We start from the raw sequence: 16310 nt of genomic DNA, 5'->3' as shown, positions 1-16310 counted from the left end.
TTGGGAAAAGCTGCTGCATTAAGATGTCATTATCATGGCTCTTCATCCTCCTAATCTTACGCTCTTTGAGTTTAACACAATGTGAGATGTTTGAAAAATAACCATCTAGCACTCTTACATCCTTCAAAACTTGCAAAATACCATCCATTTCATTTGCATTCATATGGAAGCAAACATGTGGCATATGTGTCTGATCATTCCCAACCTTTTCCAAGTGAAGTTTGCTTTTTATACCCATATCTTTTAAGTCTTGGCGTGCCTTCAAGTTATCCTTTGTTTTGTCATCCAAGTTCAACAATGTGCCAATTATATTATCAACTACATTTTTTTCAATATGCATCACGTCAAGATTGTGATGCAAGACATGCTCCTCCTAATAAGGCAAAGAGAAAAATATACTTCTCTTCTTCCACACAGTTAAGTCTTCCTCCTCTCTTTTTCTTTTATTGGTCAAATTAACTTTTTTCTTTCCAAACACATGATCGACTATAGCATCTGTTTGTAACATGATTTCCCCTCTGGATACTGTGATAGGAGCTAATCTCATATTAACATTCCCATTAAATGATTTTTTTTTTGCTTACAAAATTTATGATCACTACCCAAGAATCGCCTATGTCCAATTTAACTAAATTTTCTTCCATATCTTAATCAATGAGACTGACTATCATAGTTACAAGGAGGACATGAAAGAGCATCTTTCGTACTCCAATCTGAGATATCACCATAGGCAGGAAAATCATTAATGGTCCACAATAATGCAGCATGCATTTGGAATGAATTTTTTGGAAGACACATCAAATGTTTCTACTCCAACATCCCATAACTCCTTTAGTTCTTCTACTAGGGGTTGTAAGTACACATCTATATCATTCCCGGGAGAGGTTGGATCGGGAATCAATAATGATAGCATGAAATAAGACCTTTTCATGCACATCCATGGAGGGAGATTGTATGGGATCAAAATGACAGGCCACGTACTATGAGTAGTACTCATATTTCTATACGGGTTGAAACCATCAACTACTAATCCAAGCCTCACATTACGAGGGTTGGATGAGAACTTTATGTATTTAGAGTCAAATGATTTCCAAGCTTCAAAATTAGCAGGATGCCTCATTAACCCATCATTCACATGACCATTGACATGCCACGTCATATGGCTGATTTTCAGGAGACATAAATAATTGTTTCAATCTTGCCTTTAAGGGGAACCATCGTAGAATCTTTGCAGCTTTCTTTTTTCCTTTCTTAGAGGAAGCATTAGTACTTTGTTGACCTTTAGACTCATTACTTTCCTATCTTAGGTTACAATTTGGACAAGCTTCAAGGTTGATATTCTCCTTCCAATATAAAACACAATCCTTAGGACAAGCATGAATCTTCTCATAGCTCAAGCCTAGATCCTTAATAATTTTCTTTGCCTCATAACAATCTTTTGGCAACTTAGCATTTGAAGGAAGGAAATCAAGCAAAAATTACAGCAACATGGTAAATGATTTGTTAGTCCAACCATTAAGACATTTAATGTGGTACAAATGCATAATGGCTAATAATTTGCTAAAATGCTTACAACCTTCATAACAAGGTCGATTAGCATTTTCAAGCAATTTCATGAACTGAAGGGTATCTTCATTAGGACATTCTACAGGACCTTTTGTGGGTTGTTGCACACTAGGGATTTCTTCCATTGTCCTAGATGCCATATCATGTATGGGGAACATGTCATGCAACATGTCACGAAAATCGGCATATTCTATCGGGTTTTCTTGGACATGACTATTAGGAATTTCAGTAGAAATCTTTGCAGATGATGATTCCCCGTTAAAAACCCAAGGGTCATAACCCCTACAAATCTCATTTGACACTAAGTGAGCCTGTACAACATCTGTAGGCCACGAATTTGTATGCACGCATTTTTTATACGGACATGAAATCGTTCCATTTGGGTGTGCATGTTTAGATTCAAAATTCAGAAATTGTTGGACTCCATCTAAATATGCTCGTGACCTTCTATTGGTAATTTTCATCCAAATCTTATCCATTGCTATGAAATGGTTTACAATAAACACCTATCATGTGATTTCATGAATGCACAAAACAAGAGTTAACAAATTATCTTTACTCTAACAAAACAAACCTATGTTCCTAAGAAAACAATGAATTTAAATGCATAGAGAAGTTATCAATACATTTGGTAACTATAAAATCATAAATATCCCATTTCATTTTCGTGTTCCACATGTGTGAGAAAGATAGAAAGCAACCCCTAAAATGAATTAATCAAATAAAAGCAACTTAACAAGAATCAAAGTGCATGACAAAAACAAAGTGCATGACTATATACAAAAATCATAAGCTTATACAACAGAATCAACATAAGATAGATCCCAAGACAACATAATAAGCAAAAGTAGAAAAATTTGCATGTGACTGGCAGCACTAAGATAGATAAGTTACAATACATACAGACAAACAATATACATTGGTCTACATTTAATACAAGCATCATTGCTTATAATTGCACAATGTAATAGATAGCAAGCATCATCAGTTATTTTACCTAAAAATAGCAAAACTAATTAATCACATACCTCACTTCTCTTCATGCTAAACCATTATCAAAATAAAGACAATCTTTCTCTCTATCCAAACAAATGTTTAATTCTTGTAAACCAAGCATTTCAAGATACAAATGTTTTGACTTAACAGCATGGTCATTGATAACAAGTTCTCTTATTAAATCATTGTTATTTTTTTTAGTAAACTATGTAGTAACCGATTATTCCAGTCTCAGTAGTCCACCTGCTCAAACATTGAGAGGCACAAGGGACTGCACTAACTACAATTAGTTCTATAATTTTCTTTTGCCCACACTTTGGTCCTTTAGCAATATTACTTCAATCCACAAGTCTATTCAACCGCACTCTTATTCGATACCACCTATCTTATCAAGTCAATCAGACCCCAATTAAGAGTCCTAACAAGAACATCATCCAAGTTACAATCCTTGTTTACAGTTTTATCATTCTTATTGATGTGGTCTTCTTAAGTTTTTTTTTTTTTTTTTTTTTTTTTTTTTTTTTTTTTTTTTGGGAAGCTTCTTAAGTTCTTTAGCTCATTCTAAAATATAAATTGCCAAACACATCAGTATCCATTCTTCCTAGTCAAACCAGTAGACCAATCACAACTCAATCAGCATATTAAGTTTACCCAACAATATACATTCGCCCAACAATTTATAAGATTCATTACTAACAAAAACAAGCCTATTCCATTTAGGTTTTTCACTGTACAGTCTCTAATATTAATATTCCCAAGAAAGTTTTCATCCTAACAAAAACAATCAAGCCACAAAAAGTAACACACAGCAATAATGCTATATCGAAATTAGACCAAAGAAAAAATACATACAGAGAAATAAGTAAAACACAATTTCATAGAGTACCTTTCCCTTAGTTCAACTTTGAAATCAGCTCCTCCAAATCCAGAATCTACAAAATTTCATACATGCATGAACTTAAAAGAAATTAAGAATAGAACATATTTGAAATTTAAAAAAAAAAAAAAAATCGAAAAATGGGTATTGACGATACCTTAGTGAAGAACACGAGAATGTTCAACTTTGAAATCGGCTCCTCCAAATCTAGAATCTACAAAATTTCATACATGCATGAACTTAAAAAAATTAAAAACAAAATGTATTTGAAATTAAAAAAAAAAAAAATCGAAAAATGGGTATCGACAATACCTTAGTGAAGAACACGAGAATGTTCAACTTTGAAATTGGCTCCTCCAAATCCAGAATCTACAAAATTTCATACATGCATGAACTTAAAAAAATTAAGAACAAAACATATTTGAAATTAAAAAAAAAAAATGAATAATGGGTATTGGCAATACCTTAGTGAAGAACATGAGAATGGAAGAATGGAAGAACATGAGAATGGAAGAAAAATGGGTATTGGCGATATGACTAGGAAGAATGTGTATCGGCAATGAGCTGTGTATCGGCTGACGAGTGGGTCTTCGTGAAATACAGGTGGGTTTGGAAATGAAGAGACAACAAAAGAGATTTTGAGGTCTGAGGGAAAACACAAAGGCACAAAAATGAAAAGACAAATGTCGCTTAAAGGATAGAAAAAAAAGGGAAAAAATTAGACTGCATTCAGGCAGTTAAAGGGGTCTATTGCGGCAGTCCACACCGCCACTATAACTAAGAAGCTATGCCGCAAAAAGTGGCTATTGCAGCGATTTTATGTACTGCCGCTGCAGTATATTGCAAAATGATATATCTATTGTAGCAGTTTGATGGAGCTCTACTATAACTACGTCCAATGTCACTAAAAAATATATATTGTGGCGGTCCAAATGAATGCCGCAATATATCTCATTTATAGGGGCGGTTTGAAAAAGCGCCGCAATATGTGGCTTATAGCAGCATTTTTCGAAACCGCCGCAACAACTAGTTTTTGACCGAATAGTAAATGTGATTAGCATTAAAATCTTTTATGTGTTTAAAATTCATGGAATTCATTTATGCAGTATATACATTACAATTTATAATATCTCTTAGCTTGAAGAAAACTACAAAACTTATTATTATTAGATAGTATTCAAATTCTATAAATTATAATAAAAGTGACTGCGTACCACTTTATGTCATCGTCAATTTAATTCTTGCATCTTCAATTTGTTGGACTTTATGCTTTTTGTACGTTTTTAGACCCCTTAAAAAATAAGTTGTTTAATCTAATTATTTAGCCAAGTGATTACTTAGATAAATTATTAAGATTTAGGTTAACACAAGTAAATCATATCATGTAAATAATGTGGAAATATAAAGAACACAATGATATGATAACCCAGGAAAGCCAAATCGGTAAAAAACCTGGGGAGGATTTAACCTACCTATCCTCAAGGTAAAACAAATCCACTATGAAATAATTGAAGTTTTACAATTAATAGCGACTTAGATCACTAACATCCTATTGCTACTTTGTGTAGAAAACTTACTACCACGACCACGTGATAGCTTCGAGTCCATGGACTACTTCTTTCCTTGATCCATAGCAACCACAAGTACTCCCACTTGTCTTTTCTTTAAGCTCTTGAAATAGTAACTGAAGTGATCACCAAGCTCTTGACATCAATCTTGATCTTGATAACCCTAAGTGTGTATGAAGGTAAACATCTCTAGATATTACAAGAGATTCACACACACAGCATATCAACAACCTCTAAAACGTGGCTAGAGTTTTTCTTTTTATATTTGAAGCAAAACATAAAACCCTACACGTCATATGGGCTTGGGTTAAGTTGGAAAATTCTGTAGAAAAACAATCTGCACGAGTTTCGATCGATCAAGTCTAATTTTTGATCGATTGAGCCTTGCAGAAATTAAATAGTAATTTCCTGCAATTACTCGATTCCAACTTTACATATAACCACACTTTGAGCAGCCTAAATCTAGACTAAATGTTTTGATCATGGTTTGCCAACATTACACATTGAAGTTCTAATACATTTAGATCCTAAAGTCTTAGAACCTAACACTTTTGACCAAAAAAAAAAGCTTTCTACTAAAATTTATTGTTAAATATTACCAAGATTTAGCTAAATCACTAAAATCAATGGCAAAGTCAGGATTTTTTTTTTTTTTTTTTTTTTTTTTTCTCAGGAAGATGATGCTAAGGGTCTGTTTGGATAGAACTTATTTTGCTGAAACTAAAAACACTGTAGCAAAATAATTTTTAAATGTGTGAATAGTATTGTGGGACCCATTTTTAATGAAAAATTGGCTGAAAAGTGTAATTTGTGGAACTCGTGAACAGTGCACAAATGCACTGTTCACTGCTAACTTAGTCAAAAGGTGCGGCTGAAGCAAAAAAAAAAAAAAAAAAAAAAAAAAAAAAAAAAAAAAAAACTGAAAACGCAAAACGCAGCAGGAAACGTGGATCCAAACCGCACCTAAATATAATAAAATTCTTAAGTACAAAAATAACGATTAAAAAAATGCCTTTCATAAATTAACTTTAACACAAATAAGTTGTGCTCTCTACATTCTTGTATTGTACTAAAATAGGTTTTAAATTACTTTACAGAAATACAGCTATAGGAATATCTTAAAACATAAACAACAAAAGTAGAAACTATACACATCTTTATTAGTAAAGTAGTTCTTCGTTTTGTTTGTTTTGGCAATAATATTTTCTAGAAAATAAGTTATTTTAAAAAAATATTTTCTATAAAACTATCTCATTTTCTTATGTTTGGTAGCAAACCTTAAATGAGTTGAAAAATAATTTTCTAATTTCCCTTTTTAAGCTTATTGTGTGATAGAGTTGTCTTCCCAAAAAAAAAAAAAAAATAGTGGAAAACAATATCTAAAAATAAGTCATTTTTTCTCTGTTGACTAAAAATAGTTTTCCGTCAACTAACTTTTTCTTATACTACCAAACAATAGAAAATACGGAAAATCTATTTTTACATAAGGTTTTTCATTAAAACAAACAGAGCTGTAGTAGCATTCATAGGTTAGAGAAAGAGATACCATGGCCTCTCCTATCTCTGTTGGTGGCTAAAATAGACCATTTTAACAAAATATTGTTCATATTAGAAATATAAGAAATAGATTGGCAATCATATGAAGATCCAAGAGTTTTTTTTTTTTTTTTTTGGGGGAGGGGGGGGGGGGGGGTGGGTCCAAACTTTTGAATATGAAGATTTAAATACTAAATACGAGATCCTAGTAAACGAATCTTCAACAAAATAAAGACATCCTACTAAAAGTCTTGTGGTTATAACACTATTCATACGCCTTAATTAGGAGAAACTGAATTCAGATCTCTCTTTCCTTTGTTGCAAGAAAACAAAAATCGAGTAAACAAATCCTAAAATAAGTGAAGGATGGAAAGTGTGATTATAGTTTGATACGGTCAGCCCCCAAACGTGATTAGGGGAAGAAATTAATCACACCAAGGTTGAGCACTGGAGCCCGGCAGCTATCTAGTTCCAAAAATATGATTAGTACGGCCCACTAAATGGCCCCTAGACCACTTGGTGCACATGGATTGGGCAACTAGGTTAGTTTAATGGTTAAAACTCTTACTTTAAAATCGTCTCCACAGTGCACTACACGCTAAATTCAACGAGCCATAAGTCAAATTCTTATCATAATTAATATGGAGACTTACTATAGTCATACTCAAGTAGGGAAGCTACACGGGTCACTTCTCTCTACATTTTTTTTTTAACAAATAAAATATATATGGGGACCTGCTCATATATACTATTGCAAAAACAACTTTTTTGTCACACTTTTATGTTTCACCAATTACAATTTATCATGTGTTTATTTGATTTTATTTATAAAATAACTAAAATTAAAAATAATCAAACACTATTCAAAAAAAAAAAAAAAAAACCAAACACGACATACTTTGACTGGTAAAGTATATAATAAAATACAAAAAATGGAACAAGATGATTTGTGTTCGTCTGTTGCTTGCCAACTTTTGTAGTAAACATACATAGAAGTAGACAATGAGTTACTATTTGTGTGAAACTCATTTGTAGTCCAAATTGATGTCTAAAATATGTCAATAGGAGTATAAAATTCTTCATTTGGCTTGTAGAGGTTGTGACTAGCACGTACCGAAATAATACTGTGTTAAAATCATAAATGCAATCTTGGTTTCATCATTTACAATAGTGGAGGGTGAGGCATGGCTTCATCGTCGATCATAGCATGAAAACAACCTTTGAATCTGCGAATTTTTCAAACTTATTGCTAACCCGCCTTGCAAATTGAAATGACAGTGTACTATAATGATTGAATATATTATTAGGTTCTAAAGACTTAGGAACTAATGTATTTAGAACTCTAATGTGTATTGTTGGCAAACCATGATCAAAACAGGTTGTTTAGTCTTGTTTAGACTTGCTCAAAGTTGTGTCTTTTATGTAAAGTTGGATTCAAGCAGATGCAAAATGAATAGTGCATTTTGGCCTATTTCAATCGATCAAAATTCGGGCAGAATGCGTTTTTTTGCAGAGTTCCAACTCAGCTCTAGTTCATTAAAACGTTTAGGGTTTTATGTTTTTATCCTATGTATATAAGGCAAACACTAGCCACGTTTTAGATGTTGCTCATATTGCTGTTTGTGTAAATCTTTTGTGAGATTTGTGAGGAGTTTTCCTTTACACAAGCTTAGGATTATCAAGAAGGAGATTCGTTCAAGAACTTGATGATCATTCAGTTGCTGCCATAGAAGCTTAAAGAAACACAAGCGGGTGTGCTTGTACTTGCTGGAGAATTCAAGAAAGAAGGAGTCCATGGTCTCGGAGCTTGCACATGGTCATGTCAGTAAGTTTTTACTGGTGAGTAGCAATAGGATGTTAGTAGTTTAAGTCCTATTGTAAAACTTCAATTCTTTCATAGTGGATTCAGGTTTACCTTGAGGATAGCTAGATTAAATCCTCTCCAGATTTTTACCGGTTTGGTTTCCTAGGTCATCATATCATTGTGTTATTTATATTTCCGCTGCTATGCATGATATGATTGTTTGATTCTGATAACCTAGATCTGGAATTTGGACTAAGTAATAACTTGGCTAATTAACTAGGTTAATCTAATTGTGTTTTAAGGGATCTAAAAACATACATATATGATTGACAGGAATTATCTTATAAAACTAAAAATAATTACTTGAATTAATTCAAAAGCAACCTTACAACTTACACCAAATCAAGAATATCGAATGAACAAATAGCTCTTTACAGAAATTAATGAAAAGAATCATTACCAACGGCAATAGCCTTCAAATATTGGTGATGGTTCGCCTTTATTAGTCACACACATTAACAAATTCATCTATAGGTATAAGTATAATGAAACACATTAATATTCTAGTATAGCTAGCTTGCTGCACAACTAGTTGATCCTGATTGGTTTGAAGTTGGTTTTTCATCTTTAACTTTAAGCATAGCTGCACATCCCATATACGCATACATTCCCTTTCTCGCACTTGTTGCCACAACTTCCACAATACTTTTTGTTGGACCTGGGGTTTACACACTCACCTTTGCAACAAATCTCTGAGTACTTACATTTCTTCCCACACTTCCCACAATTGAGCCTGTCTGTTAACACATTCACACATTTCTTCTTACAACAATCTCGCCCCGGGCTGCCTTTGGCATGACAAACTCTAGGGTACTTGTCACATGTCATGACAACTCGGGCATTTTTCTGAGCTAGAAACCGGCTAGTCCGTCGGAGAGAAATTGCTTCTTGAGTTTCATCATCCTCGTTAAGGAATTGTTCATTGTTAGATGTTGTGGCGGAAAGAGTAATGAACAAAGCCATGAGATTGACCAGGACAAAGAATAGCATTAGGGAATTCATGTTTTTGGGTGTGTGTTTGTGTAAGAAAGAGAGATAGAGAGATTATATGGATGGAAGTGGGAATGAACTAAATGAAGAATAAAGGGTAAAAGGTCTGAATGCTTAGGATGGAAAGAATGGAGGGAGGAATAGAAGTATTTATAGAGAAGATTGGAGACGAAAAGATAACGTGTTTGGTTGAAAAAGAATTAAATTGCATATATTCTAACGCTCCTTAGTCCTTACTATTAGTGGAGTGGTCTAATTCAACGGCCTATCAGAGTCAAGTAAACGAAGGTTAGGCTTCGAAAGAAATATTAAACTCCAATTTCGGCTGAAAATGGAGAAAGAATAACTCAGAAGATCCAGCTCGGTATTCTTGCTAATGAGCCCCAAAGGAACACCCAGCTTGCTTAAGGACGCTGTGGATATACAATTGGTTTATAGATATATTTTAAGGCACTTTGAGATAGTTTTGCATGCAATTCATTTGGCCCCCATTCGGTAGTGGAGTATTTGGTCAAATAAGTTGTACACCTTGTACCTTATATTCTTTCATTAAAAAAATTTCTAACGTTTTAAGTCAATAAATAAAAAACAAAAAGTTAGGTGGGTTAGGCTATTTCCTTCCCCTTTTCAAGCAAATCTTTGGGCTTACTCGTTAACAAAATTTGAATATTAATCCAAATTACAGTAACAAAAAGGAGGAATATTTAAATATATAAAACGAGAAGGATGCATAATTGATTTGTTTTGCTTTATAGAATAAGAAATCCACATGTCTTACAAGATGATAGTCTTGAAAAAATATGCATTTGTGAAAAAAAAAAAAAAAAAAAAAAATTCTCATGTGAGTCACTGAGTGGTTTGCGTAATTGAGTTAGTTTGATAATATCTAGTATAACTTTTGTGAGTGTTACATAACTTGATAATGTGTTAACTTTACAAAATATGAAACTCACATCGGCATAGCATAATAGACTTGAAAAAAGATGATTAAATTGAGTTAGGATCAAATTATACTTACTAGTATATATAACTTTTGTCGATATAAATTTTTTTTTTTTTGAAGAACTAAGTTGTTTGTTTTTGAGTAAGGATTGCGATTGTCTCTGTCTCTAAGCAAGTGTGGGTTCCTTCCGTCTTCTCTTAGGCAGTAGAAGTGTTTGTCCTTTACGTGAGTAAGGAGTGTTTTCCTGTTTTTCTTCTTGTAGTCTCCTATGCTGTTGTCTTCGGCATCTCTTTGTTTCTCTTGGGACACCATTGGTGCTTCTCGAGTTTAGGGGGATTTTTTTTTTTTTTTTTTTAATTTTTTTCTGGGGTCTTGGGAAACAGTCTACTCTCTTTTTTCTTTTACCTCATTTTTCCTCCACACTTTTTTGGCTATTCTTTGTTAGGGGTGCATCTTTTCTCATCATGGAAGACCTAGCAGCCCCTGAGATAAACTTTTTCTATCTGAAAAAGAACAAACGGGCTACACCTTGTGGATTGATCATTGTACAGGAGAGTACATGTTGGCTACCAAGTTTCTAACCCCACGTTTTTTGATAATGGATGCGGTGGCTAAAATGTTCAAACAGCTGTGGAGGTCCACCAACGGTTTTAATATTAGGCGCCTTGGAGATCACAAAGTCCTATTTGTTTTTGATAACCTATCTGATGTGGATCACATCATCAAAAATCAGCCTTGGAGTTTCGACAAATACATAGTAGTTATTCAAAGGTATGATGGCAAATCCCTTACACATGAATTAATTTTTAACAAGGCTACATTTTGGGTGCAGGTTCATGACATACCCTTCAGGTACATGACGAAGCAAATGGCTGAGTGTTTATGTGACATTATTGGAGAGGTGCAAAAATCATTAGGGGCAGTGGATGATGAAGGGGGTCACTTCATGAGGGTTCAAGTAACTCTTGATTTAACTCTGCCTTTGTGCCAGGGAAGTGTTATCACTCTCGAAGGAGGAGGTAAGTCTTGGGTCTCCTTCAAGTATAAGCTGATAGGCCACAAACTGAATAATCCCTTATGATAGAAATTAATTAATTAATTAGTCAAGTTATTAATTAATTAATTAATTTATCATGCAAACGCGTGGTAGCACAAACAAATCACCAATAAACTAATAATGCAGCGAAAAATAAATAACATGGTGATTTGTTTACGAATGGGGAAAATCTAACAGCAAAAACCTCATCGAATGATTTTCAAGTTACCACTCTCGAAACTCTACTATTATCACAACAAGCGATTACAAGTAAATGAATCCCAAGTACCTTACCAACCTACAGTTGAATACTTATCCCAATATCCAATTGGACTTTTTTTGTAGTGATAGTTCCCCTTTCAGATGCACGACTCTCAAGTACGTGACTAATCAATTGCGCAGATCCCAGTACGCGACTTCAATCACCAACTAAGAAGGTTGTTGGTTGCAAAGTTCTTCAGTTCATCAACACGATGAAGATCAAGAAAATGCTTGGTCACAAAACCTTATGGTGCACATACACAACAATTTCTTTAAGAGAAACGAGATGAACTAGGGCAAGAATTTCGTCTCCAGTCACAATTTGCTTGAAAAGAGTTTGCTCAAAGTTTGTGTAACTTGTGAACACTTTGACGACCTTTAAAACAATCCTTTTCTATGTTAAGGGTTAGGAGAAAAGAAAGCCCAAAGACAAATTCACAGATCCCAAGAAAAATCAGATTTGAATTCTGAAAATCTTAAACCTCGACAGATAGGAAGTGTTGAGCAACTATTGAGCATGTGTCAAGCATAACGAATGTTGAACAGCTTTCTTAATCTCGATAGATACAGCTGTCGAGCTTTAATGAATTTGCACTATCAACTTGTTTTCTTGGATAGACTTGAAGGCTTCAACACTTGATCTTGAAACATGGTTTCTTGAAGTATTTAAACACATCCTAAATCTACCCAAATACAAGTAAAATGCGTTTTGTCAAAGGATAAGCCAATTACATAAAATTATGACATATGTTCTTAATGTGAAACACATATGTCTTAACATGAGCGTTTACCGAATTTGTGCTACTGGTGTGGTTGTCTAAGTCATGACGACAAAAATTGTGGATTGTGGATCAATAGTAAGGGCACCCTCAAGACTGAGAATCAACAATTTGGGCCAAGTTTATGAGCTGCACCATATAGTTTTGCCGGTAAAGATGTTATTTACATACTCGGCTATTATGAGGATCGGTTTTCGCGACAAAATAAACTACCATGGGAAACAATGGTAGAGGAGGTTGTAAATTCAGGAACACTGATGGAGTAACCTGTTAAGGAAAAGGCGCAATATGGGGGTGATATTAATGTAGAGTCCTTTTCAAATTCAAATTCCCAAGTTGGCATGGAGGGAATTTCACATGAGATAATTCCAAATTCTATTCCTAATATATCTAAGTCAACACTTCATTCAGATTTGGTTACTCCTACATTTTAGGATCAGAGTAATGCTAGGGATATTTTTTTGGAAAAATTAAAGGAGATTGATGCAGAGATATTCATATTTGATTCTCCTAGCCACGCAAGTGTAGGAGGGTCTATTCCATGTAATTATTCAGCCCATGATGCACCATGACCCACCCCTCCCCCCCACTCACGTGCTATTCTTAATCATCCTACATCTGATCAGTTCCAAAATTCCACATTGATAGAGGTCCCAATTCTGGCTAATATTTCTTTGCCTCAATTTGGTACCTGGAAAAGGCTAGCTCGTTCAAGTCTTGGTTCAGAATCCTCTCAGGTCACACACTCTTCTTCCAAACGGCCCTTTTCCTTACTGCAAGATACAAATGAGTTACCTAGCAAACGACGTATGGTTTCTTAATTGGATTTAGGAAGCATTGTTTTATCGGGTGGGACTGATCATCAGCCCTGCCAAGAGCCATGAGTTTCCTAGTTTGGAATTGTCGTGGGCTTGGGAATCCATAGACAATTCGAGAGCTCGGGAATTTAATCCGGGCACAAGATCCTGCGGTCATGTTTTTAGTTGAGACATGGTTGGATGAAGCTAGGCTAAAGTTTCTTTTGAAGAATTTTGTTTTTGATAAGAAATTTGTTGTCTCAAAAATCAATCAGGGGGGGGGGGGGGCGGTTTAGCTCTATTGTGGAAATTTGAATTTGATGTCAAGGTGGTCTCCTCCTCGCTTAATCACATCGATGCAGTGATCAATTCAGGCAAGGTTAACTCTTGGAGATTCACGGGCTTTTATGGGAACCCCGAGACTCATAGGCACCATGAATCCTGAAGTATTCTAAAATATCTAAACCATATTCTTTCCTTACCGTGGTTATGTGCGGGTGATTTCAACGAGATTGTTAAGTCTTATGAAAAGAAAGGTGGCAGAGCAAGACCAGAATCTTAGATGAAGGATTTTTGTGAGGCCTTGGATGAATGTGGGTTTGCAGATTTGGGTTTCACTAGAAAAAAATTTAGCTGGTGTAAGAGGTTGACAGGGGGAGTTATGGTGTGGGAGCGTCTAGATAGGGCAGTAGCTAATACTGAGTGGATTTCTCTTTTCTCGGGGTATTCAGTCACACACCTCAATACGGTCTTCTCGAATCATAAGCATTTAAGCATTCAAATGGAGGGGGTGCCTATCCAAATCCAAAGAATCTTGTCAATTATGGTTTGAACAAGTATGGTTGAATGAAGAATCTTGTCATACCACTGTGGCAGCAGCTTGGGACAATTCCTTCTTCTCATCTAATCCTATGTTTGTGGTTGAGGCCAGCGTGAAACATTGGTAGACAAAATTGAAAGAATGGAGTAAGGCATCCTTTGGAAATATATCTTAGGCATTAACTGAGAAGAAGCATTAGGTTAAGGAAGCAAAAAGGGAAGCGGTGTGTAGTGGTAATGCTAACCATTTGCATGAACTAAAGGTTGAGTTAAGAGAACTTCTCACCAAGGAAGAAAAGCTTTGACAACAATGCTCCAAGCTGCATTAGCTTAAAGAAGGGGACCAAAACACACATTACTTTCATGGTAAAGCTTTTCAGAGGTGTAGGAAAAATGGTATCAAACACCTAAGAAACTCTAGTGAGATGTCATGTGAAAAGGGTGATCATGTTGCACAGTTGTTTATAGAATATTACAGTGAGCACTTCTCAACCTCAAATCTGAGTCAATTGGAGGAAGTTTTGGCCATAATATCTCAGGTAGTACCTGATTCATTAAATGCAGATTTGGTGAAACCTTTCTTGAAGCAAGAAGTAGATGTGGCCTTAAAACAAATGGCGCCTTTGAAAGTGCCGGGGCTGGATGGCATGCCCCCTATTTTCTACCAACATTATTGGGATTCCATCGGTGATGACATGTCTTGTGCAATTCTCTCTTGCCTAAATTCAGGTACTATTCCCGCTTGTCTAAACCATACTTTTATCACCCTTATCCTGAAATTAAAAAACCTGGAAAGAGTTTTTGATTTTAGGCCCATATCTTTGTGCAATATTCTATATAAGCTAATTTCTAAAGTGTTAGCTAACCGTATGAAAAGTCTCTTGCCTTATGTTGTATCAGAATCCCAGAGTGCTTTTCAATCTAACAAAGCCATCTCGGATAACATCTTGGTGGCTTTTGAAACGCTGCACCATATGAAGATAAAAAAAAAGGGGTAAGGAGGGGTATATGACAATGAAACTGGATATGAGTAAGGCTTACAACAGAGTGGAATGAATTTTTTTGGAGAGTTTAATGTGGAAGATGGGTTTTCATGGTAGATGGGTAGAGCTGGTGATGGCAACAATCAAATCCGTCTCATATTCCATTTTAATCAATGGAGTACCTCGAGGATTCATCAAGCGAATAGGGGAGATTTGCCAAGGCGATCCTCTATCTCCCTACCTATTTTTGTTGTGCTTGGAAGGGTTAAATGGACTGCTCAAAAAAGCCGTGGCAGCGGGTGATCTTAGGGGTTTCTCACTTTGTAAGAATGGTTTACAAATTTCTCATCTATTCTTCGCTGATGATAGTTTGATTTTTTTTTTTTTTTTTTTCGTGCAAAGATGGATGATGTGCAAGCAATTCTATCTGCCTTAGCCCAATATGAGAGAGCATCTGGTCAAAAAATAAATGGCACCAAGACAAATCTCTTCTTTGGGAAATCAGTCCTACAGCACCAAAACTGAATTGAAGAATTTCCTCAGTGTATCGGAAATCAAGGAGTATGAAAAGTACCTAGGGCTGCTGGTGATGGTGGGGAGAAAAAAGAAGGAAAGCTTTATTTATATAAAAGAGAGGATTTGGGGGAAACTCCAAGGGTGGAAGGAGAAACTCTTGTCACAAGTCGGAAGGGAGGTGTTATTAAAAGCTATTGTCCAAGCAATCCCCACTTTTGCTATGAGTTGTTTTCAACTCCCTATGAGTCTTTGCCATGAGATTGGGGTTATGATAAAGAATTTCTTTTGGGGCCAATGTGGTGAGAGGCGAAAGATTCATTGGAAAAAATGGGAGTCTTTGTGCTTGCCAAAAATTGAAGGTGGGATGGGTTTTAAAGAGCTTAGAAAATTCAACGATGCCATGTTAGCTAAGCAAGTGTGGCGGTTGGTTCATGACAAGGAATCCCTATTCTACAGGGTTTTTAAGGCTAAGTTCTTCCCATTGGGTGATATTTTTTCAGCTGAAGTAACGCCTGGCGGAGTATCCTTAAGGCACAATACTTAATTGCTGATGGTGCTAGATATAGAGTGGGCAATGGCCAAATAGCCCGGATCTACTAGGATTGTTGGCTGCCAGGGGAGGGGTTAGGCAAGGTCATCCATGCTATTTGTTGATGCGAAGGTAGAAAACCTCATAGATGCTGATTCGGGTTGGTGGAATGTATATCTGTTGGAGAGGTGTTTTCTGCCGTTTGAGGCACACAAAATTAAGTCCATCCCCCTTTGTTTGACATCTCAGG

The 16310-nt window shown here is 35.4% G+C and overlaps 1 protein-coding gene across 1 annotated transcript; it reads right to left on the bottom strand.

The window, feature by feature from the left end:
- Positions 1-8763: 8763 nt before the first annotated feature.
- Positions 8764-9504, bottom strand: LOC126727056 (stigma-specific STIG1-like protein 3). The gene has a single exon (XM_050432515.1). It carries the CDS (start codon positions 9407-9409, stop codon positions 8981-8983), a length of 429 nt encoding a protein of 142 aa, XP_050288472.1. The 5' UTR covers positions 9410-9504; the 3' UTR covers positions 8764-8980.
- Positions 9505-16310: the final 6806 nt, after the last annotated feature.

Source organism: Quercus robur, chromosome 5 (genome assembly GCF_932294415.1).
Source record: "Quercus robur chromosome 5, dhQueRobu3.1, whole genome shotgun sequence".
Lineage (NCBI taxonomy): Eukaryota > Viridiplantae > Streptophyta > Magnoliopsida > Fagales > Fagaceae > Quercus > Quercus robur.
This window is presented reverse-complemented; position numbering and strand designations above follow the sequence as displayed.